We start from the raw sequence: 25,012 nt of genomic DNA on the forward strand, positions 1-25,012 counted from the left end.
AGGAGGATCATGGGTTCCAGGCCAGCCTCAGCAACTTAGTGAGAACCTGTTCTGAAACAAAAAAGGGCTAGGGGTATAACTGGGAGGTACAACTGTTAGGTTTTTGGCGCAGTAAAAAGGTGAGAGAGAACGGGTGCACCGAAAAGAATTTTAATGTGGTCTTCTCTCGTGGATAGGGGCTGCACCGCTCCTGGAGACCTCCGAGATTCTCCGGCACTGGAGAGGAAATGCCCTTCCTTTTAAGGTTTACGTCTTGTGGGTGGGGCTACGCGTAGGAATGCCACCCCTCTTGTGACATCGCCTGCCTCACGATATCGCCCAGCAGAGTCTCCTCCTTTTCTAAGGTCCCGCCCATGCAGGAAGGGACCCAGCCAGTCATCCCGGCCTTTTGGTGATAATGGGCAGAGATTTGAATCTTAAACTACTTCCTGCTGTCAAGGGGCGTCGTAAGGGGGCCCCTCGGCCAGGAGAGGTCGGGTCCTCCAGAAGTGGGCAGGTGGGAGCATGGCTGCGGCGTGAGTCGGAGGTTACCCTGGACAGCTTGTGATGTGTGCTCGAGGAGACTTTAGCAGACAAGGAGTTATGACAGTATGGCATCCGAAGAGGGAGAGCACCAGAGTCTGTGAACAAGTGGATCTGCTAAAATAAAACATCAAACAGAATTATGCCGAGAAAAATGAAGCTTAGTACGCCCCAACACTGTGCAAGAGAATGTGTCATGGGACTGTTGTAACGGAGCCCTTTTTAGCTGGGTAAGATGAGGCCAGTTGGGGTCCCCCAGGAGTTTGGCTGCGGTAGGTGTGGTGAGGATCACTGTGAAGGGCCCAGTCCACCGTGGTTGGAGATGTTTTGGTTGAAGTGACTTGAGGAGGACTCGATCCCCTGGCTTAAGGGCCGTGACTACAGGGTGTGAAGCTGCTTTTTCAGTCCCAAATTGGGGAAGATACCGGTCAGCATGTTCCCTAAGAAGGTGCCTGAAAAATGACAAGTAAGGAAGATAGGAAGACAAAGGAGGGGGATCCGAAGGGAGAGCGTGATTAAGCAGGAAAGGGTGACTGTACAGCAATTCAAAGGGGCTCATAAAGGTGGGGCTTCGAGGGGTGGCCCTTACACGGGCCAGAGCTAGTGGCAGGAGTTCAGGCCATGACACTCGCAGCTCTTGTATCTGGTCCACTGAGGTGGGCGGCTGCAAGTCTCATAAGGCCTTGACCCAGTCAACAGTTAGTCCTCAGGTGTTTGAGGTGAGATGTAGGCCTAGATAACGCACCTTAGGCACTGATAAGTGGGTTTTATGTGGGGCCACCCTGTAACCCCTGCTTCCAAGAAAATTAAGGAGAAGGGCAGTGTGCCATTTGGCCATTACTAGGGAGGGACTAAAAGGTAGAAGGTCATTTATATATTGTAACAGAGAACTAGGCTCCCAGGGGCACTGGAGGAGGTCCTGTGCTAGAGCCTGTCCAAAGAGGTCTGTGTTACGCCGGGCTTGGTGGTGCACGCTTGTAATCCCTGCGCTTGGGAGGCTGAGACAGGAGGATCGCACAGGTCTGAAGCCAGCCTCAGCTACTTAGTGAGACCCTGTTTCCAAATAAAATATAAAATAGGTCTGGGAGTATAGCCCAGAGGTAGAAAGCCTCTGGGTTCCACCCCTAGTACCACCAAAATACAAACAAAGAGGTGTGGGCTATCTGGAACACCCTGGGGGAGGATGGTCCAGGCTAGTTGTTGAGCAACCTTGGCATCGAGGTCCTGCCAAGTGAAGGAAAAAAGGGGGTACAACTCAAGATGCAGCGATATTGTATAAAACACGTCCTTTAAGTCGAGAACTGAAAAGTGGGTGGTATTGGGGGGAATCTGAGATAAGAGGGTATAGGAATTAGGGACACCTGGGTGGATTGGGACCACTGCATCATTATAGGTCCCATTAGGCTTTTTAACTGAGAGAATGGGGGTATTATAAGGGGGTTAGTAGGGATAAGCAGTCCCTGGCCCCGGAGATGAGAAATAATGGGTTTAAGCCTACATCGGTGAAGGAGGGATATGGGAAACTGGGAGCAGGCAGGGAAAATAGTGGGTTCACAGGACAATCTGGACCGGGGTGTGGTGTGTTGCCACAACTGGGGTGCTGGTGTCCCATACTATAGGGTCAACCAAATCTATTGGGAGGGGAGGTTTGGCTTCCCGGTCATCAACTGTAGCTGCAGCCATTAAAATTATATTAGAGGAAACAGAAGCCCTGGGGAAATTAAATGAGAGTGCAGCCCCAATTTTGGTTAAAAAGTCTCTACCTAAAAGGGGGGTAGAACATGAAGGAATAATCAGGAATAGATCATTAACCATAAAGGTCTCTAAATGGCATAAAATGGGGCCTGTAGTACGTGGGCAAGAGAGCATGCCATCAATCCCCTGAACCTCCATTTGGGAAAGGAAACTAGGTCCTGAGAAGGAAGGGAGGACAGAGTAGGTAGCTATTGTATCAATCAAGAAGGAGATTGGCTTACCCGCTACCTGGAGAGTTACCCTGGGCACAGCTTGAAGGCATAGTATCATGTGATTTTTCTTTTTTATTTCCTCACCCCTGTCATCATAATCCCAGTGGGGATCCTCAGAAGGAACTGCAGCTGTTCTGGTAGGGAGCTGTGGATTGGTCAGGTGAGCCTGATCGGCCTGTTCCTTGGCAGCCTTAAGAATATGATCTCGTTTATCTGCAGTTAAAGAGGAAGTTAAAATGCCATGAAGATCCCGCCAAGTTAAATCATATGCTTGTACAATGTTTTGGAATTCCTTAATAAAACTAGAGGGATTGGCAGAAAAAGAGCCCAGTCTCTTTTGATAGGTTGAGCAAGGTCAGGAAGGGAAAAAGGAACATGGACCCGGTCCACGCCTTCTGCACCTGCCACCTCATGAAGCAGGGCCAAGAGAGAAGGTGGGCGTCTCTGGAACGGGTAGGGTGACCTATGGGGGTAGGCGAGGGGGAGGTAAAGGTTGGTCCCTTAAAGGAGAAAGGCGGGGGGAAAAGGAGTGGGTTAGAATGGGAGGCTGCCCCAGAATAAGATGAGGACTGCGGTGGTAAGGAGAGGTCTTGTGGGTCAGGGTCGTCAGGAAATGGGGCCTGAAACTCAGCTGGGTCAGACTCCGGCATCCATGTGTCATCACAGAATGGGGACCTTGAGTTAGCAGAATGGCAGGTCTGTGACCCTGAAAGGCCATCATGTGGAGCCTGTGAGTTGCCACGTGGTGACCAAGATGGCAGCTGCAGCTGGTGGGAATTCCCAGACAGCATGACTCGAGCAGTAGAGTCAGGAGGGGTGGAAAGGGAAAGCCAGGAACACATACACAGAAAAGCCTTTACGTACAGAACTTCTGACCATTTACCTGCCTGTCTGCAAAAGTTACTGAGATCAGTCAACATTTTAAGATCTAATGTACCCATCTCAGGCCACCGAGAACCATTACCCAACTCATAAGTGGGCCAGACTTTTGTGCAGAAAAATATGAGCCACTCGGGGCACAGTTCCCCGGATAAACCTAGAGTCTGGAGATTAACCAGAACACGGCCTCGTGCGGATTGGGAGTCTATTTTAGATGACTGGCTTCCCCCCATGACTGGTCAGTGGGTGAAGATGAAAACAGGAATTTGGTGTCTCAAGATCCTGCCTAACATCCGGAAACAGCATGGTTGTGTTAGAGAAGGACATCTCCGTTCCCTTTACACAGCCGTAGGGCAGCCTGGCTACCACCAGAGAACTTGGTAACCAAATATTTGGGTTTATTTAACAGCCGTGAGCCCAAGTCCAGAAGAGGCTAAAAGCCGGAACCCGCTTGTCCAAGGAAGGTTAAGCTTACCAGTGTAGTGTTATCAGCCAATGCTGGCTGAAACAGAAGCGCTGAGAGGGTGCAGAGCCGGGAAGGCATGCTGTGGAGCTGTTGGGTGGAATCAGGGCTGGATGAGGTTTAAGATGGCCTTCGGGGCTTGGCAGGGCGGTGAGATGGCCACCGGCTCTGAGTGTGTGTCGGGTGTGTTGGGGGAAGCTGGCCGCCAGCTCTCAGCAGATTGTGGGGCTGGGAAGATGGCCGCCGTCTCTCAGCAGAGCTCGGGCCGGGAAGATGGCCACCAGCTCTCCCAGAGAGCAATGTGCTGGGGCTGGGGAAGATGACCACTGGCTCTCAGCAAAGTTTGGGGCCGGGGAGATGGCTTACGGTCATGGCAGGCAGGGGGCAGCAGCGGCAACAGCAGTCCTGGAGCAGCAGGTTGTGTGGGAGCGGTCCCAAAGGTCCGAGCACCCTGGCAGATCCTGGCGGAGGTTTCCACCAAGCCCGCCCAGAGCATGCCGCCGTGGTGGAAAGGAATTTAAATTTTTTTAAATTTAATTAAAATAAAGTAATCGTCCCGGGTTTTTGCACCAGATGTTAGGTTTTTGGCTCAGTAAAAAAGCAAGAGAGAGCCGGGCGTGGTGGCGCACGCTTGTAATCCCCGGGCTTGGGAGGCTGAGACAGGAGGATCGCGCAGGTTCGAAGCCAGCCTCAGCAACTTAGTGAGGCTCTCAGCAACTTAGTGAGACCCTGTTTCCAAATAAAATATAAAATAGGTCTGGGAGTATAGCCCGGAGGTAGAAAGCCTCTGAGTTCCACCCCCAGTACCACCAAAAAAAATAATAATAATAATAATAATAAAAAGCAAGAAAGACCAGGTGCGGGAAAAGAATTTTAACGTGGTCTTCTCTCGGGGATAGGGGCTGGACAGCTCCTAGAGACCTCCGAGCCCCTCCGCCACTGGAAAGGAAATGCCCTTCCTTTTAAGGTTTACGTCTTGTGGGTGGGGCTGCGCATAGGAACGCCAACCCTCTCGCGATGTTGCCTGCCTCACTATATCGCCCAGCAGAGTCTCCTCCTTTTCTAAGGTCCCGCCCCTGCGCGGAGGGACACAACCTGTCAAAAACATCCCTGAGTTCAATCTCCAATAACACACACACACACAGACACACACAGACACACACACAGACACATACACAGACACACACACACACACAGACACACACACACAGACACACACACACACAGACACACACACACACAGACAGACACACACACAGACACACACACACAGACACACACACACAGACACACACACACACACAGACACACACACACACACACGTCAGTCCCTCTATCATCACTGAGTAGCTATGATTTAAAGAGGAGCTACTCCATAGGAGATCCGGAAGTGACAAGGATGGTCCCTCCTTCCATGAACATTTAGAGGGAGACGGGCAATAAATGAGTGTTTTTATTTTATTTTATTTTATTTTTTTGGTGGTACTGGGGGTGGAACCCAGAGGCTTTCTACCTCCAGGCTATACTCCCGGACCTTTTTTATATTTTATTTGGAAACAGGGTCTCACTAGGCTGCTGAAAGCCTCACTAAGTAGCTGAGGCTGGCTTCGAACCTGCGCGATCCTCCTGTCTCAGCCTCCCGAGCGCGGGGATTACAAGCGTGCGCCACCACGCCCGGTTAAATGAGTATTTTTAATGCGCTTCAGCTCCTGGATGAGGGAAGGAGGAAAAGGGAGACCATGGAACGGCAGACAGTCTTTTTGCAGGTCTGGGGATGGAACCCAGGGGCATTCTACCTCTGAGCTACACCCCCAGCCCTATTTTTTATTCTTTATTTTGAAACAGGGTCTCACTGAGTTGAGGAGGGCCTCACAAGTAGCTGAGGCTGGCCACGAACCTGCAGTCCCCCTTTCTCAGCCTCCCAAGTTCTGGCATTACAAGCGTGCGCCACCATCTCACCTACACAGAGTCTCCTGATGTGCGTCCTGGTCCCGGGAAAGAAGTCTGTGCTACAAAACCCATGCCTGGTTGAGGGAAGTGTCAGTATCCAGGAGAGAGTGGAATACGGGCCCTAAAGCTTTGTCGACTGACTGAATCACTATGCTGCCTTTGCTCAAAAGCCCTCTGTAGCTCCCCGGTGCCTGCAGGGGCTCAGCCAGGCCCTCAGCCAGTGTCCACGGCCCACCTTGATCAGGCCCCCAGTGCTCCTCCAAGTTGTCCCCATCCCAGGCAATGTCTCCGCTCTCCTGGTCATGCGGGACAAAATTTTGAATTCTTCTTCTTTCCCTGCAGGTATCTGCGCCATCAGTGGGCTGTTTGGTTTCCCCTCCAAAATCTGTGTCTTGAATTTCTCTTCTCTGTCCCACCAGGACTCACCTGGACTCTTGCTATGGCCTGCTGATTCCATTCCCTCTTCTTTTCCAGTCTCCCTGCAGGCTGTTCCCAGATGCCGCTACTGGACCTTAAAACCTACACCAGGCTAAGGCATCCTCCGTGGTTCCCAGGGTCCTCGGAATAAAATCATCTCATCCAGTCTATCGGGCCTGACACCCTTCTCTCTCGACCTCATCTCTAACACCCTCGACCTCCTCCCCAGCCCCAGGTCCACCACGCTCCTTCTCTTTCTCATAAACGTCAACCTCTTCGCTGCCCCAGAACCTTTGCACCTGCCATTACTTCTTTCTGGAACACTTTTCCTCCGATTCTCAGAGGCCTGGCCCCTTCGCCTCCCTTCGATCTCCCCCTGATACCACCTCCCCAGAGAGGCCCTCCCAGGCCGTGAGCGCAAGTGGCCACCCCTGCCCACCTTCCTCGTCCATTTTTACCTCCAAGTTCTGTTATATTGAGGTGTGGCAGGCAGAGCATTAGGGAGAGGAGGGGTTTCCAAGTGGCCCAGAAGCAGCCGGAGTGAGGGGGGAGGAAAGGCGGCCGGGCTCTGAGGACGCAGCACCCACCTCCCACGGCGCCCCGCTCCAGAACGCCAGGCCCGGCGTTCCGAGGAACCCGTGACTGGTTCCCGGCACTGTTTAATCTTCCCTCCGTGCTGGCTAATAAATCTGATGATTTATTCCCCGGGCTGAGATGCCCAGATCCCTGCTGAGGCCACGCGGGCCTCAGAGACTCTGTGCGCTGCCAGGCCTTCCATGCTGCAAGAGCGCAGGCCTGGACTCCCCGCACTCGGGAGGCCACAGAGGAATGCGGACTCAGAGTTAGCCAGAGCTCTGGATTTTCCTGGAGAAGCTGGGACCGAAATTCATAGGGAAAAATACGTGTTAGCCACTAGCCCGGCATGCGTGGTGGTGCACACTTATAATCCCAGTACTTGGGAGGCTGAGACAGGAGGATCGCAGGTTCAAGGACAGCCTCAGTAACTTAGAGGCTCTCAGCAGCCTAGTGAGAGCGTGTTCTGAAACAAAAACAAACACAGAGCTGGGGGTGCAGCTGGGAGGTAGAGTGCCCTTGGGTTCAATCCCCAGAACCAAAAAAAAAAAAAAAAAAAAATGCTGGTCATGAACCCACTTTGTGGCCCAGGCTCCCTGGCTGTAGGGGTACCAGGACCCCGTGGGCAGGTGGCCTTGGGTCACCCTTCGCTGGCACCAGGTGGCCAGCCTGGGGGTGCATTTTGTTTATTTATTTATTTATTTATTTATTTATTTATTTATTTTTCATGGTATTGGAAATCGAACCCAGGGGCATTCTAGCTCCGAGCTACCCCACCCCTAGCTCTATTTTTTATTCTTTATTTTGAAACAGGGTCTCACTGAGTTGCGGAGGGCCTCACTAATAGCCGAGTCTGTCTGTGAACCGCGATCCTCCCGTCTCAGCCTCCGAGCCCTGGGAGGACAGGCAGGCGCCACCGTGCCCGGCTCTGGGTTTGTTTTCATGCCCATGTGATCATGCTCATGCTCTGACCCCCACTCGACCCACGAGGAAGCAGGCTCCGAGAGAGGGCGTGACCCTCATGCCAGGTCCAACCTCCATCTGGAATTCGCTCGCTCGCCCAAAACCTCCAGGGACGCAGCTCTGTGCCCAGGGGGCCGGCATGCTCTGTCTCACTCGGCTCTTCCGTCCTGCTCATCTCACACAAGGGGGAACCGAGGCTCCGAGAGGTCAGTTACGATGCCAGAGTCTCTAGCCAGCGGGCGAGGGTCGGGCCAGGACCGGAGCGCACCTCGGCGGCGGGGCTCGCAGGGCAGGCCTTACTGAGTCTGTGCAATTCCCGCAGTAGGGCCGGAGGAGTTCCAAGGCCCGCACAGGCCTCGGGCACTGGCACCCTTATCTGTGGACGGCCCCGCTCAGCATCGGCCTCTGAGAAGTGCCCGGGCCACGGGCTCTGCTCTGCAAACGCCAGGGGGCAGCCAGGACCCCCGGGGGACATTTTTTAGAGGGAATAAGATCATCAGGAATTTAATAATTCAAATACTGATGTTCTGGCATCTGGTTTACCCACCAACCCCTGAACCTTAGCTCCTGCTCCTGCCAGACCCTGGTGCAGGCTGGGAGAGTCAGGGAGCAGAAGGTTCTGGATGGAATCCAGAAGCGGCCCGGAGCCTGGCGCTCAGGGAGGTTCCATCCACTTTTGGCGAATGTCTTCCGGGCCTCCACTCTGCGCTCCTGGGCCGATGATGAAAGGAATGGCGTCTGCTGAGGCCTGCTCGGCGCCAGGCTCCTTCCGTGGTGCTCTGTGATCCGGCCACTTCCTGACCGTGTCACCTAGGCTGGTCTCTGACTTCACGAAGCTTAGCTATCTCCCCGTAAAATTCGGATGACAGTTTTGAGCCGGGTGTGGTGGTGCATGCCTGCACTTGGGAGGCTGAGATGGGAGCATCGCAGGTTCGAGACCAGCCTCAGCAACTTAGTGAGGCTCTCTGCAACTCAGTGACACCCTGTTTCAAAATAAAAGAAAATAAAATACAGCTGACAATGTAGCTTAGAGGAAGGATGCCCCTGGGTTTCATCCCCAGTAACACACACACACACACACACACACACACACACACACACAGAGACACACACACACAGAGACACACCTAGACACAGACACAGACACAAACACACACAGACACATACACAGACACACACACACAGACACAGACACAGACAAACACAGACACACACACAGACACACACATAGACACACAAACACAGACACACACACACACACACACACACACACACACACACACAGACACAAACGATAGTTTTGATAGCCAGGTTACTTTTAATTCAGAAGCATCAAAACCCCAACCCAAACAGGCTTAATTTAAAAGAAAATAGCATTCTATGGTTCATGTTATTGGAAAACCTAAGGATACTGGTTTCAGAAATGGCTATATTTGGGTGTTCAAATAATATCATTAGAAATCTGCCTTTGAGCCGGGCGTGGTGGCGCACACTTGTAATCCTGCGCTTGGGAGGCAGAGACAGGAGGATCGCGCAGGTTCGAAGCCAGCCTCGCTGGTTTAAGAGATCCTGTTTCCAAATAAAACATAAAATAGGTCTGGGCGTGTAACCCGGAGATAGAAGGGTTTCCAGGAACCCCAGTACCACCAGAAAGAAAGAAAGAAAAAAAGAAAGAAAGAAGGAAAGAAAGAAAGAGAAATCTGCCTTTGAGCTGGGCAAGGTGGCACATGCCTGTAACCCTTGTGCACGGGAGGCTGAGACACCAACATCGCAGCTTTGAGGACAGCCTCGGCAACTCTCAGCAAGAAAGATCCTATTTCAAAATAGAAATTAGAATAGGTCTGGAGTATAGGTTGGAGGTGGAATGCCCCTGGGTTCAATTTCCAATACAGAAAAAGAGAGACAGAGAAAGAGAGAGAGAGAGAGAGAGAGAGAGAGAGAGAGAGAGAGAGAGAGAGAGAGAGAGAGAGAGGGAGAGAGAGAGAGAGAGAGAGAGAGAGAGGGAGAGGGAGAGAGACACACGCAGAGAAGGAAGGAAAGGAGGGAGGGAAGAAAGAAAGAAAAGAAATCTCCCTTTGACTCTTGGCACAGACCCTTTGCATCAGCTATATTTTGGGGCATATTATTCCCAGGCCAGAGGTGACCCTGCCGTCCCTGTGGGTTGATACACTATCAATTGAATAGCCTCTGTTGAAAGACAGCACCTCGTTTTCAGTAATTCCAGAAAAGCCCCTTGATGAAGCCTAATTGGCCAGTTTGAGCCACACCCACTCTGCTAAACCAGTTATCATAACCCAGCACACCCAACCCAGGCCCCGATTGGCTAGCTTGGGTCACGCCCACTGCATAAACCAATCATCCTGCCCCAACATGTCCAACCCAGACCCTGATTGGTCAGTTTAAGTTACGCCCACCCTGCTAAACCAATCATTCTAACCCAGAATGCCCACCCCGGTCAGGCAGGCCTGAGTTCAAGCCCTGGTTCTGCTGGGTGATGCAAGTTATTTCACTGCTACAAACCAGGATTCTGAAAGCATCGATCTCTCACGGTCGGCCTAGGAATGATTGAGATTGGTCGTGTAACGCAGTTGGCGCGGCGCCTGACATAGTGAGAAATCAATAAATATTAGCTGTTATTATTATATCATGATTAGCAGAGTCAGCTGCTAATTGAAGCTCGGGTTCCCCCCTAGTGCCTCGTGTAAGATGGGCGTTTGACAAGCAGATTGCATTGGTTGGGCCTTTTGAGATCAGAGCTTCTAAGCCCACCCATCCGTCCATCTTACTAGCCAACCAACCATCATTAATTTTCATCATATACTCTTATTTGTAAGTGCCAGACCAGGCCAGGCTCTGCAGATGCATGGCCGAGGGGCATCCAACCTGTGAGATAACACCCAGTCCCTGCTGGTGTCCCAAGAGCAAGTCATGGGGAAGCTCTTTTGCATCGGAGGTCAGGGATAGCCCCTCTGTGGGGAAAATGTGAGGGATACGAAGGAGCCCGTCAGAGAAAAGTCTGAGAGGAAGACATTCTGGACAGAGAAGCAACACATGCAAAGGTCCTGAGGCCAGAGTGGAAACAGCACTCAAAGGCTTTTGGAGAAGCAGATACGTGGCGATGCTGTGCGGAAGAAGGCAGAGAGGAAGCCATCTGGGAGCGATCGCCCCCAGAGCGGGCAGGGCGTGTGCATCTCTGTGTGACTCCGGGCTTCGTTCTGAGCCTCGAGAGAACTTTGAGGATGATAAGACCTAGTTTCTACCTGAAAACATCTGGCGTGACCGGGCAATAAAATGGGTGCCGCCTGGGGGACAGCACGCAGCTCCACCGGGAGAGGTTGGGAGAGAGAGAGAGAGAGAGAGAGAGAGAGAGAGAGAGAGAGAGAGAGAGAGAGAGAGAAATAAAATAGGGCTGAGGTGTAGCTCAGAGGTCGAGTGCCCCTGGGTTCAGTTCCCAGTACCATGCACCATAAAAAGGATGGTTGTCTTGTATCCAAAGCAGGTCCTTAGAGGGGAAGAGAGGGCAGCCGGAGGGGCACTGCGGCCAGCGATGGCCGAGGGGGGTCTGCGCTGCACGTGTGTGGCTGGAGACCCTCACACCTCCATTTCCTCTTTCCTCCTACAGGATCTCACTGATGAGAGTCTCACTATTTGCTGAGGCCGTCCTCAAACCTGCGATCCTCCTGTCTCTGCCTCCCAAGCATGGGGATTACAAGGGTGCACCACCACGCCCGGTTCATTATTATTTTTATTTTATTATTATTATTATTATTATTATTATTATTATTGTTATTATTGTTATTACTGGTGGTACTGAGGATGGAACCATTCTACCTCCGGGCAACACTCCCAGACCTATTTTATATTTTTATTTGGAAAGAGGGTCTCTTAGGCCAGTGAGACTGGTTTCGAACCTGCGCGCTCCTCCTGTCTCCGCCTCCCAAGCATAGGGGGATTACACACGTGCGCCACCACGCCCGGCTCATTTATTCATTTTTTAAAATTTCACTTGTGCTGCCTTCTTTCTGTGTTTAATGAGTGGACCACCCCCAACCCCAGCCATAGGAGAGATTGGATGAGGGTTCATACTGCAGAGAGCCTTCCTGATAATCTTGTCCTTAACCTGCCCCGAGGCTGTCAGGGAGCTGAGCAGCCGTCACACACTCACCGGGCCTGCTTTCCTAGCACGCCCTCCCAACGCGCTGCTGGGATCTCCATAAGCCACTTGGCCCTGTCTGGGAGGACTAGTTTGGTTAAAACCAGAGACTGGAATTGTAAAGTTCAAGTCCATATACAGTGTAAAACACGAGAGAAGTCCAGTACGCGTGGTATCAGCTTTAATGATACGGTTCTCGGGGGATGGGGATGGGCAGTTCCCGGGACCGCGCGCCCATCTGAGGCTAGAAAGGGAGGGCCCTGCTTTTAACCTGTGCATCTCGGGGGGTGGGGTTTACTCGTGGGAACACGCAATTCTCACAAGATACTACTTGTGAGGCCGACTCTTTTCTGCCTCCAGGGTCTGCCCCCTGCCTGCGCAGAGGTCACGTGGGTGAGGAGGTCACATGAGTGAGGGACCCGACACCAGGAATCTGTGATCTGACTCCGCCAGATGAATTAGTCAGGATGTGCTAAGTCTCGCTGCAGCAACAAGCAAAACCACAGCAGAGAATTCGTGCCTACTCTTCAGGCCTCGGCCCCCTGGGGGCTCCCACCACCTCCACGCACCTCCTGGAGGCCAGACCCGGGGAGGAATCCCAGCAGTCCTCAGAGAGCCCAGGAAGAGGAGGAGAACCCATTCTAGGGGCCCCTTCCACAACAGGGCGAGGATCCAGGTTCCTCGCCAAGCCCGTGAGCAGACACCCCACTTCCCAGAGTTTCTGAGTATAGAGAGAAGTAGGTCTCAGTGCTGGTTCATAGGTGAGTACCAGAAAAACTCTTGTGGGTTTTTTTGGGTTTTTTTTTTTTTTTTGGCGGTACTGGGGGTGGAACCCAGGGGCTTTCTACCTCTGGGCTATACTCCCAGACCTTTTTTATATTTTATTTGGAAACAGTGTCTCACTATGTTCCGAGAGCCTCACTAAGTAGCTGAGGCTGGATCCTCCTGTCTCAGCCTCCCAAGCACGGGGATTACAAGCGTGCGCCACCACGCCGGGCTTCTTGTGTTTTTTTTTTTTTAACATTAAAATGTGGAGCTGCACGTGCATGCCTGTAATCCTAGTGCTTGGGAGGCTGAGGCTGGAAGATCTCAGGTTCAAGGACAGCCTCAGCAAGTGGTAAGACTCTCAGTAACCTAGCGAGACCCTGTTTCAAAATAAAAATGAAAAAAAAAAATAGGGCTGAGGATGCAGCTTGGCCCCTGCATTCGATCCCTAGTAACACACACGCGCGCGCGCGCACACTCACACACACGGTGGAAATGCTAGCAGTGTCTCTCCTGCACCTCAGTGTATTATATTGTTCACATTCCACCAACCCAGGGACCCTCTTCCGTTGCTTGTTGTGAAATATTTTATAGGTTCCAAAGCGCTTCCTGCATCCCCATGAGGGGGGCAGGATTCCCCATCCACCTCGCTGCCAGAATGAAGTGCGGGCGTCCCTCCGGGGCTCAGGCAGCTAAGAGCGCCCTGAGCTGCCAGGCTTCTCCTGTAGGGGCCAGGCCTCTCCCTGAGATGGGAGGGCCCTCAGCTCACAGCGCGGTCACTCATGACAAGCTCCCAGCCAGCCAGTCTCGGGGGGCTGGTGTGCGCCCCGCAGAATGTTGGACACTGTGCCTGCTTACTCCTTCCTTCCTTCCTTCCTTCCTTCCTTCCTTTCTCTTTCTCTCTTCCTGTCTTTCTCTTTCTTTCTTTCTTTCTTTCTTTTCTTTTCTTTTTGCGGTACTGGGGCATTCTTCCTCCAAGCTTCCCCCAGCCCTAATTTTTATTCTTTATTTTGAAACAGGGTCTTACTGAGTTGCAAAGGGCCTCACTAAGTAGTAGCTGAGGCCGTCTGTGAACTGTGATCCTCCTGTCTCAGCTGCTAGAACAAGGAGACCCCAAATACAGAGCCTTAAACAAGTCAGACAGCATAAGGTAGACCAGGAATTGGTTAGGTTTTTTTTCTGTTAAGAGCCAATCTAGGGCTGAGATTAGGCACCACCTCAGATCAAGATGGTAGCTACAGCTCTGCCCAGCACATGAGCCTCCCACCTTCCATTGGCTGAACTTGATCATATGACCAGAGCTAACTGCAAGGGAACCTGGGAAATGTAGTCTTTATTCTGGGTAGCCCTGTATCCAGCTAGAAGGGAAGAATAGACATCGGGCTATCAAGTAGGCCAGGGTGGCTTTGGGGAGACCAGAGAGAAGTCTCTTTGCTGAGGACCTGGTGGGAGCTGGTGGGGACTTAGGGCAGGTGGAAAATTGAGTTGGATGCAGGTGTGTTTGTGAAAAAGCATTGGCCAAAATCCCAATTCAGGAGGCTGAGACAGGAGGATCGCGGTTCACGGACAGCCTCAGCTACTTAGTGACTTAGTGAGGCCCTTTGCAACTCACTAAGGCTATTTCAAAAATAAAGAATAAAAAAAGGGCTGAGGTAGCCAGGCGTGGTGGCACACGCTTGTAATCCCAGCATTCAGGAGGCTAAGATAGGAGGATCGCGGTTCACAGGCAGCCTCAGCTACTTAGTGAGGCCCTTTGCAGCTCAGTGAGATCCTATTTCAAAATAAAAAATAAAAAGTAGGGCTGGGGGTGTAGCTCAGAGGTAGATGCCCCTGGCTTCCATCCCCAGTACTGCAAAAATAAATAAATAAATAAATAAATAAATAAATAAATAATAAAATAAGGCCGGGCGTGGTGGCGCACACTTGTAATCCCCGCGCTTGGGAGGATGAGACGGGAGGATAGCACAATTTCAAAGCTAGCCTTGGCTATTTACTTAGGCTCTCAGCCTCAGTGAGACTCTGTTTCCAAATAAAATATAAACTAGGTCTGGGAGTATAGCCCAGAGGTAGAAAAGGCCCTGGGTTCCACCTCCAGTACCACCAAAAAAATAAAATAAAATAAAATAAAAATAAAGCCGTAATCTCAGTACTTTGGGAGTCTGAGACAGGAGGATCGCAGCTGAGCTAGCATTACGGCCAGCCTCAGCAATTTAGCAAAGCCCTCCACAACTTAGTGAGACCCTGTTTCAAAATAAAAAATAACAGAGGGCTGAGTGTGTAGCTCAGAGCTAGAATGCCCCTGGATTCCATTCCCAGTACCATAAAAATAAATAAATAAAAACAAAAATAAAAAGGGGTGGGGGTGTAGCTCAGAGGTGTCTGCCCCTGGCTTCAATTCCCAGTACCACAAAATCAATAGATAATAGCTGGGGTGTCCTCAGGAGTGCCCAGCACCCTCTCCACCCTGGCGAGCCCGGCACCTCTGTCCTGGGGCCTGCTCAGCGCTGTGTGCCTACCAGCGCCCCCTGCAGGCTGCCAACTCCGACAGTTCTGACCAACCTCCAGCATAGGCCCCACCTGCCCCGAGGAGGGCAAAGCCCCCAGCCTGCTCCCAATCCCCGTAATCGGATCTGCGCCAGTGACCCTTCTAATTAAAACTCCCCAGCTGTAATCCCCCCGGTAAAGCCGCAGGAAGCGGAAGCGCCATAAAAGGAGCGAAAGTTTGGATGGTCCAGAAGCCGCCTCTGATGACTGTCCTTGAAAACCTCCCGGGGAGACCCAGGGTCGCGCCCCCGAAAAAGCCACCCTACTCTCTGGGCCTCGGTTTCATTCATTTGCTTGGTCCTTAACTTAGCAATTGCTTAAGAAACACCCACCTGGCACCAGGCGCTGTTTTGGGGGCTTTTGGGGTTTTTTTTTTGCAGTACTTGGGATAGAACCCAGGAGCATTCTGCCTCCCAGCTACACCCCCAGCCCACTGAGCATGAAGGCTTCAGAGAAGCTTCATGCTCAGTGGGCTGAGCTTCAGAGAAGAGCTGGGAGCCATTGCAGGCCTTAGACAGAGCCGCTCCCTGCTCAGATTTATGGTGGGTCCCTGTGGTTGGGGCAGAGGGTTTAAAAAAAAAAAAAACAGTGGGATAGCTGGGTATGGTGGTGCACGCTTGGAATCCCAGTACTTAGGAGGTGAGACTGGAGGATCGCAAGTTCGAGGGCAGCCTCAGCAACCAGGTGAAGCCCTCCACATCTTAGACCCTGTTTCCAAATAAAAAATAAGTAGGGTTAGAGGGAATAGCTCAGAAGCAGAATGCACATGGGTTCAGTGTCCAGTACCACAAACACACAAAAGGCAATGAGTTTCTCTTTATGGAAAGCAACTTTGTATGTCATTTTATTGAGGCCTATTTTACATGCTGCATAATTCATCCGTTTCCAACGTATGATTCAATGATTTTTAGTCAGTTTACCAAGTCTTGTAACCGTCATTCTAAACCAGCTTTATATTTTATTTTGTGTGTGTGTGTGTGTGTGTGTGTGTGTGTGTGTGTGTGGTACTGGGGTGGAACCCAGGGGCTTTCTACCTCCGGGCTATACTCCCAGACCTATTTTATACTTTATTTGGAAACAGGGTCTCACTAAGTTGCCGAGAGCCTCACTAAGTAGCTGAGGCTGGCTTCGAACCTGCGCGATCCTCCCGTCTCAGCCTCCCGAACGCGGGGATGACAAGTGTGCGCCACCACGCCCGGTTTAAGCCAGTTGTAGAACATTTTCTTTATCCCGATGAACTCCCTCGGCCCGATGATCGCCATTCCCACCCCGGCTGCCACTAGCCTACTTTCTCCTGGCATAGATTTGCCTTTTCTGAACATTGCATATAAATAGCATCAGATAGTGTGCGGCCCTTGGTGATTGGCTGCTTCTGCTTGCCAGCCGCAGTCCATCGTGTTGTGGCGCTGATCGTAGTGCCGCTGTCCTCCGCATATGTGGAGGGCAGGCAGCCATGTGATAGACCCCGTCTTGAGCCTCAGCTCACCCGGCAGTGGACACCTGGGTGGATTCCTTTTGTGCAGCTGTTGTGACACACGCGTGCATGAAACACAGTTGGCAGACCCCAAACGCTGTGCAGCTCTGAGCTCACCAAAGCCCCAGGTGTCCCTGACCAGGATGGGGTGTGACTCTGGTTGCGTATCCCCCCACCCCCCACCCCCGCCGTCCATGCGGAGGAGCTTGAGCCTTTTTTGGGAGAGGGTACTAGGAATGAAACCCAGGGGCATTCTACCTCCGAGCTCCACACCCAGCCCTATTTTTTGTTCTTTATTTTGAAACCGGGTCTCACTGAGTTGCAAAGGGCCTCACTAGTAGCTGAGGCTGGCCGCGAACCGCGATCCTCCTGTCTCAGCCTCCCAAATGCCGGGATTACAAGTGTGCGCCACCACGCCTGGCGGCTTGTACCTTTTTCTGAGTGGACCTTCACTATCTCACCCACATTTCTGGAAGCCAGAGAAAGGTGCAGCAGCAATGGCGTACAGTCCGTGTTCAGCCTTGGAGCTAGGAGTTAGCAGACAGCAGGGGGAGGGCTGGCTCCAGCAACCCTGAATTCCTAACTGAGGGCCTAAGCTCCTTCTCCACCTGTGCAGACAGGTCGGTTCCAGGGCCCAGAACCTGCTCACAGGCAGAGAATTTGGGGACAGCTCCCCGTCCTTCTGTGTCCCCTCAGAGCCTAGAGCCCTGCTCAAACCCAGTAGGGCTCAGATCTCAGAAAAGCAGAGGCCCCGTCAAGGCCTGAGCTGGGGCTAGGAGGACTCCCAGTTTGACGGCCGGTCCCGGGCAGCTGGGCCCATTCAGAGCAGATCAGCACCGGGTCATGGTGGCGCACACCTATAATCCCAGCACTTGGGAGGCTGAGACTGGAGGATCGTAGGTTCAAAGACAGCCTCAACAATTTATAGCGATGCTTCCACAACTTACTGAGGCCCTGTTTCCAAAGAAAAAATAAAACAGGCTAGAAGTGTAGCTCAGAGGTAGAATGCAACTGGGTCTATGGCCAGGCGCCGTGGGATCAGAGACCTAGGGCTGGCTCTCTAGAACTGGCTCAAGGGGTGAGGATGGGGTTAATAACTTACCCAAATAATAATTTAATAACAAGATATGTAAAGCGGCTCTTATGTGGCAAGTTCTGAGTTCTCCATCTAAGAGATGAGGAAACAGAGGCTCAGAGAGGGGAAGGGACGTAAGGCCACACAGCTCAGAAATAAACTCAAACCAAGTCCCCACCCAGCTTAATGATCATTGTCAGCTGCTGACCACAAAAAACAAGTAAATAAGAGTTGCTGTGCCCCGAACTGCTAGGGGCCCCTGGGTTCTCCCCGAAATCTTTTTTTTTTTTTTCTCAGTACTGGGGATGGAACCCATGGGCATTGTACTTTCAAGCTACACCCCAGCCCTATTGTTTAGTCTTTTTATTTTTATTTTTTGGTACTGAGATGGAACCCAGGGGCATTCAACCTCTGCACTACACCCCCAGCCCTATTTTTTATTTATTTTCTTTTGAGGGTCTGGGATAGAACCCAGGGGCCTTCGACCTCCGAGGTACAACCCCAGTCCTATTTTTTTTTTTTATTCTTTATTTTGAAACAGGGTCTCACTGAGTTGCAGAGGGTCTCACTAAGTAGCTGAGGCTGCCCGCGAACCGCGATCCTCCTGTCTCAGCCTCCCGAATGCTGGGATTACAAGCTTACACCACCACACCGGGCTATTTTTATTTTTTATTTACTTTATTTTATTTTATATTTTTTGGTGGCACTGGGGTTCCTGGAAACCCTTCTACCTCCAGGCTACACTCCCAGACCTATTTTATATTTTTTATTTCGAAACAGGGTCTCTTAAGCCAGCAAGGCTGACTCCGAACCAGCGCAATCCTCCTGTCTCCGCCTCCCAAGCGCGGGGATTACAAGCGTGGGCCACCGCGCCCAGCTATTTTTTAGTATTTGAAACAGAGTCTCCCTGAGTTGCAAAGGCCCTGCTAAGTAGCTGAGGCTGTCCACGAACCGCGATCCTCCTATCTCAGCCTCCAAAATGCTGGGATGACGAGCGTGTTCCCCCTCGCCCGGCTCCCCCTGCAATCTTGCAGTGACCTCCCCTCTTACAGAAGGGGAGACCAAGGCACAGGGGGCTTAACTCACATTGGTGAGTTCCCCAGGCAGGACATGGGGCCTGACTCTGAGGGCTCTGGTGAATCTGAAAATGAAGAGTCGGTGGGTGGGGCCAGGGGACCCCCACCACCACCGCGCTGCGCACTGGATAGGAGGAGGCACAGGCCCAGAGCTGGTGACTGCAGGAGCTCTGACACTCCCAGCACCACCCAGCACCCCCCCCCCAGCCCTGGACCCAGCAGCAGCCCCTACTTTCTTCCTCCCTGGCATCCCGGGGCTGAGCAGGGTGGAGGAGGCACCTCCCCAGGCACAAAGGGGGTGCCCGCCTTAGAATAACAGGCCCAAGGATGGTACAATAGCTGGGTGCATAATTCATGCGTCTGTCAACAGAACATCCATTATGTGGGCCTTCCCTGGAGTTGTCTGGGGTTAGCAGAGCTGGCTTCCCCAGCCGGCCTATGAGGGAGGGGCCTCCTGGCTCTTAAAGGGATACAGTCGCCAGGAGTCTGCTGCTCCCACGCCCTCCTGCCGGGAGTCAGAGGCCGAGGAGCTCCCACAGAGCTCAGCCTAGGGCCAGCTGGCCATCCCTTAAAATGGGATCCCCATCTGTGCCCAGTCCTGCACCCACAGCCGCACGTGTCCCTGCTCCGCAGCGGGCACAGGGCTGAGTGTTGGGGTGTCCCCAAGCTGCTCAACCTGGGTGCTGTTGGCATTTCAGGCTGGATATATATTTGGTTCCAGGGGCCGTCCTGTGTATCATGGGATGTTGACCTCTGACCTCCACCCACACAGTCAGTAGTACCCAGCACCAGGAGATGGCAGAGCCGGGGCCTGCAGACTCAAGAAGGTTCAGTTATCCCCTTTTTTTTTTTTTTTTTTAATGCTGGGAATTAACCCAGTGTTGTTCTACCCCTGACCCACACCCCCTGCCCTATTTTATTTTTTATTTTGAAATAGGGTCTCTCCAAATGGTTGCTGAGGCTGGCCCCAAATCTGCCATCCTCTGGTCACAGCCTCCCAAGGACTGGAATTGCATGTGTGTGCTCATAAGTGGCTCTCCCAATTCCTTCCTTTTTTTCATGGTGCTGGGGATGGAACCCAGGTGCATTCTACCTCCGAGCTACACTCCCAGCTCAATTTTTTTTTATTGTTTGTTTTGAAACAGGGTCTCAGTAAGTTGTGGAGGGCCTCGCTAAGTAGCCGAAGCTGAGGCTGAGAACCTGTGATCCTCCTGTCTCAGCCTCTCAAGTACTGGGATTACAAGAGAACTGTATGACATCTACTCGCAGCCTGGATTCTATTCATTTTGATGAGCACCCATGGAGCCCTTTCTCTGGCCGAACCCTCTTCTCATGATCCCGGGGTCTCAGAAGCCAGGGGGAAGAGGAAGGGAGGACGTGGAAGCCTCCTACGAGGGCTCAGAGGCCAGAGCTTGGGCTTTGGTGGCAGCCTATCTTGGGGTCCCCAAGTCCCAGCTCTGCCACTTCTTTCCCTTGAGCTTGTGATTCAGCCTCTGTAAGCCATGGTCTTTAGCCCCAAAAGTTCAGCGTTCCATTGGGGAGTTAATAACGAGGGTCCAGGGTATCCGTGCCTCCCCGGAAATTGCCTGTCAAAATCTCGTGCCGGGCATCTTGCTAGCAAAAGGGTCTGTGGCTTTCATCTGCTTTAAAACACAGCCTTAAGAGCTCATGCTCTGGGGTCAGACTGACCTGCGTTGAAATCCTGTCTCTGCCACTTACTGCCCAGGTTTTCCCATTGGCTGAACAGAGCTAATAATACTTAATAGGGTTGTTGTAGACGGAGGTAAGGTATTGCATGAGAATCTCCTGGAGCCAGCACTCAGAAAGGGCCACTTCTCCTTATCATCAGGAGGATCGATGTCCTGGAAGCAACACTCCACTCTAACTGTATGTATGAGCCGCCGTCTAGCTCCGGAGTCCGCAAACCGTGGTCTGCAGGTCAAGTTCAGACCGCGCTGCCTCTGGAGATCAAGTCTGGTTGACACGCAGCCACGCCTGTTTCATTTGCATGTTATTTAGGCATTTAGCTGACTGAGCCACATTCTCTTATGTTACCCAAGCTGCTTCTGTGCCACAGCTGCAGAGCTGAGTCAGTGCAGCAGAGAAGACTTGGGCTTCAAAGCCAGAGTATGGGCCGCCCGGCCCTCGAGGAGAAAGCCCGCCCGCCCTGGGCTTGCCGACTGGCTTGGAATCATCTCAGTTCTCTGGGCCTTGGTAGTCACATCTGTACAGATTCAGATAAATTATCTCTTTTGTTGTTGTGTTTTGTCTGTGATACTAGGGGTTGAATCCCGGGGCATTCTACCTCCAAGCTACACTCTCAACCCTTTTTACTTTTTTTTTTTTTTCTGTACTAGGGATTAAGTCCAGGAGTATTCTACCTCTGAGCTACACCCCCAGCCCTATTTCTTTTCCTTTCTTTCTTTCTTTCTTTCTTTCTTTCTTTCTTTCCTTCCTTCTTTTTTCTTTGCAGTATTGGGGGTGGAACCCAAGGGCATTCTACCTCCGAGCTATACCCCCAGCCCTATTTTTTTTAACTTTTTATTTATTTATTTATTTATTTATTTTATTTTTTGGTGATACTGGGGTTCCTGGAAGCCCTTCTACCTCCGGGCTACACTCCCAGACCTATCGTATACTTTTTAATTTTTGGAAACAGGGTCTCTTAAGCCAGCGCAGCTGGCTTCGAACCTGCACAATCCTCCTGTCTCCGCCTCCCAAGCGCAGGGATTACAAGCGTGTGCCACCACGCCCGGCGTCCCAGCCCTATTTTTTATTCTTTATTTTGAAACAGAGTCTCACGGGCTTGCAAAAGGCCTCACTAAGTAGTAGCTGAGGCTGTCCACAAACCGCGATCCTCCCGTCTCAGCCTCCCAAGTGCTGGGATGACAAGCGCGGCACCACGCCCCGCCTACTTTTTGTTTTGCAGCAGGGTCTTGCTGGGTTGTGGAGACTGCTGCTAAGTCGGCGAGGCTGGTCTTGAACCTGTGATCTTCCTGTCTCAGGCTCCCAAGTACTCCCGAGCGTACGCCATCACGCCCGGCTTGGATAAGTTACCTTTTTGGGCTCATTCATTCGGGGACTAATGAGATATGAAAACACTCCTGAACGGCCAGGGGGCCCTGCAGACCCTTTCGCGAGCCCGTGGTGATTATCCGCTGCCGATTGCTAACTCAGTCCTCCTCCCTTCTCCTCGCAGATCTTGGCCATCATCTCCATCATGTTCATCGTCCTCTCCACCATCGCGCTGTCCCTCAACACGCTGCCGGAGCTGCAGAGCCTCGATGAGTTTGGCCAGAGCACGGACAACCCGCAGCTGGCGCACGTGGAGGCCGTGTGCATCGCCTGGTTCACCATGGAGTACCTGCTCCGCTTCCTGTCTTCGCCCAAGAAGTGGAAGTTCTTCAAGGGCCCGCTCAACGCCATTGACTTGCTGGCCATCTTGCCCTACTACGTCACCATCTTCCTCACCGAGTCCAACAAGAGCGTGCTGCAGTTCCAGAACGTCCGCCGCGTGGTCCAGATCTTCCGCATCATGCGGATCCTGCGCATCCTCAAGCTCGCGCGCCACTCCACCGGCCTCCAGTCCCTGGGCTTTACCCTGCGCCGGAGCTACAACGAGCTGGGCTTGCTGATCCTCTTCCTGGCCATGGGCATCATGATCTTCTCCAGCCTCGTCTTCTTCGCCGAGAAGGACGAGGACGACACCAAGTTCAAGAGCATCCCGGCCTCTTTCTGGTGGGCCACCATCACCATGACGACCGTGGGGTACGGAGACATCTACCCCAAGACTCTCCTGGGGAAAATCGTGGGGGGGCTCTGCTGCATCGCGGGGGTCCTGGTGATCGCGCTGCCCATCCCCATCATCGTCAACAACTTCTCCGAGTTCTACAAGGAGCAGAAGAGGCAGGAGAAGGCGATTAAGCGGAGAGAAGCCCTGGAGAGGGCCAAGAGGAACGGCAGCATCGTCTCCATGAACATGAAGGACGCTTTCGCCCGGAGCATCGAGATGATGGACATCGTGGTGGAGAAAAACGGGGAGAATCTGGGCAAGAAGGAGAAGATCCAAGACAACCACTTGTCCCCCAGCAAGTGGAGGTGGACAAAGAGGACGCTGTCCGAAACCAGCTCGAGTAAGTCCTTCGAGACCAAGGAGCAGGGGTCCCCTGAGAAGGCGCACTCGTCCTCGAGCCCCCAGCACTTGAGTGTCCAGCAGCTGGAAGACATGTTCAACAAGATGGCCAAGACCCAGTCGCAGCCCATCCTCACGACCAAGGAGTCGGCGCCGCAGAGCAAGCCCAAAGAAGAACTGGAAATGAAGAGCGTCCCCAGCCCCGTGGCCCCCCTGCCCGTGCGCACTGAAGGGGTCATCGACATGCGCAGTATGTCCAGCATCGACAGCTTCATCAGCTGTGCCACAGACTTCCCCGAGGCCCCCAGGTTCTCCCACAGCCCTCTGGCCTCGCTCCCCAGCAAGGCAGGGGGCGGCGGGGCTCCCGAGGTGTGCTGGCGGGGCGCGGCGGGTCCCGGCGGCAGGCTGGCGGAGGCCAACTCCACCCCCGACAGCAGCCACAACTCCAGCTTCTTCATTGAGAGCCCCAAGGGTTCCCTGAAGACCCACAACCCCATCAAACTACGCTCACTTAAAGTCAACTTTATGGAGGGCGACCCCAGCCCCCTGCTCCCCATGCTGGGGCTGTACCACGACCCTCTCAGGAACAGAGGGGGCGCCGCGGCTGCCGTCGCCGGGCTGGAGTGCGCCTCGCTCCTGGACAAGCCTGTGTTCAGCCCCGAGTCCTCCGTCTACACCACTGCAAGTGCTAGGACGCCCCCCAGGTCACCTGAGAAGCCCGCGGCCGTCGCGTTCAACTTTGAGGCTGGGGTCCACCAGTACATCGATGCGGACACGGACGACGAGGGGCAGCTGCTCTACAGCGTGGACTCCAGCCCGCCCAAGAGCCTGCGCGGGAGCACCAGCCCCAAGTTCAGCGTGGGCAGCCGAGCAGAGAAGAACCACTTTGAGAGCTCCCCCTTGGCCACCTCCCCCAAGTTCTTAAGGCAGAACTGTATTTATTCCACGGAAGTATTGACTGGAAAAGGCCCCAGTGGTCAGGAGAAGTACAAACTCGAGAACCACATTGCCCCCGACGTCCGCGTGTTGCCCGGGGGAGGAGCCCACGGGAGCACCAGGGATCCGAGCATCTGAACTCCCCTGCCACCGAGGGGAGACTCGTGGGTCAGGTCCAAGGAGAAGGGCTGTTCCGGACACCTGCCACAGAGCTTTTCTGGGTGGACTCTGAAACACAGAGGCCCCTGCGGAGAAGAGAGACTCCAGAGAAGGTTCCCTAACACCTGGAGAGCCATGACGGGTCCATCCACGTGAGATCGGGCGATCCGCGGGAGACAGTGACTCCTAGCAACAGCTCTACTGCCCTCCTGAGCAGAGACGGCAGCCACCTCTGCCGCCGTTCTAGACCTAACTGAGGCTACCCGCCCCCTGCACCCTCGTGCATCTGGGGTGACAGCTCCCTCCCTCCCGGCTCCAGCTGGAGGAGGGTGCCGGACCACGTGGCTGGTATCGGGAGAGGGGGTTGGCTGCTTTGCTATTGGGTGTCACCTGGCAACTTCTAGGAACCTGTCCATCCCCTCCTGGATGGACCCCACTGTCCAAAGGCTACAGGCAACGCCACATCGCAGGGAAATCCCGGCGCCGTAAGCCACCATCCCAGCGCAAAACCCTTCCTCCGGCGACTTCGTTGGCTTCGGTATTCTGTAGCCCCTGAGATTTTATTCTGAGATATCATCAGGCTGAGTTGCGGAGTCGCACCATTTGTACTGAAGGCCACGCGCCAACCCGCTCCCCGCCCCGAAATCGGGGAAGGGCTCGGGAGGCGGGCGCCGCGCCAGAGGGATGAACAAACCCGAGCACTGGTGTAGGGTCCTAGAAGGAAACCGCTTTCTGTGCGTTGCTGGCGTAGACTCAAAAGATATGCAAGTGTCAAATATGCAAAAGAAGGAGCTGATTCCAAGAGGCCCTGTGTTGCTGAAGAACAGCATAAAAATCTGATTTCTTTTCTTTTTTTTTTTAACCTGCAGAAATGAAAAGAAAACAAAAAACAATAAAAAAAAAATCCTCAATGAAATGCCCCGTCCAGACTTCTGAATACTTCCTGCTACGGCAGGCAAAACAC

At 52.9% G+C, this 25,012-nt stretch overlaps 1 protein-coding gene across 1 annotated transcript in view; it reads left to right on the forward strand.

Annotated features, from left to right (window-relative positions):
• Positions 1-24,027, forward strand: part of KCNB1 (potassium voltage-gated channel subfamily B member 1) — a gene marked incomplete at both ends in the record, with an annotated part of 91,535 nt that extends 67,508 nt beyond the window's left edge. The window contains one exon of the mRNA XM_080716691.1: positions 22,021-24,027. Within this exon, the coding sequence (XP_080572817.1) occupies positions 22,021-24,027 (2,007 nt within the window). The remainder of the gene's footprint in view (positions 1-22,020) is intronic.
• Positions 24,028-25,012: the final 985 nt, after the last annotated feature.

The sequence above is a fragment of the Muscardinus avellanarius genome (assembly GCF_963383645.1).
Source record: "Muscardinus avellanarius genome assembly, chromosome: 19".
In the NCBI taxonomy this organism is placed as follows: domain Eukaryota; kingdom Metazoa; phylum Chordata; class Mammalia; order Rodentia; family Gliridae; genus Muscardinus; species Muscardinus avellanarius.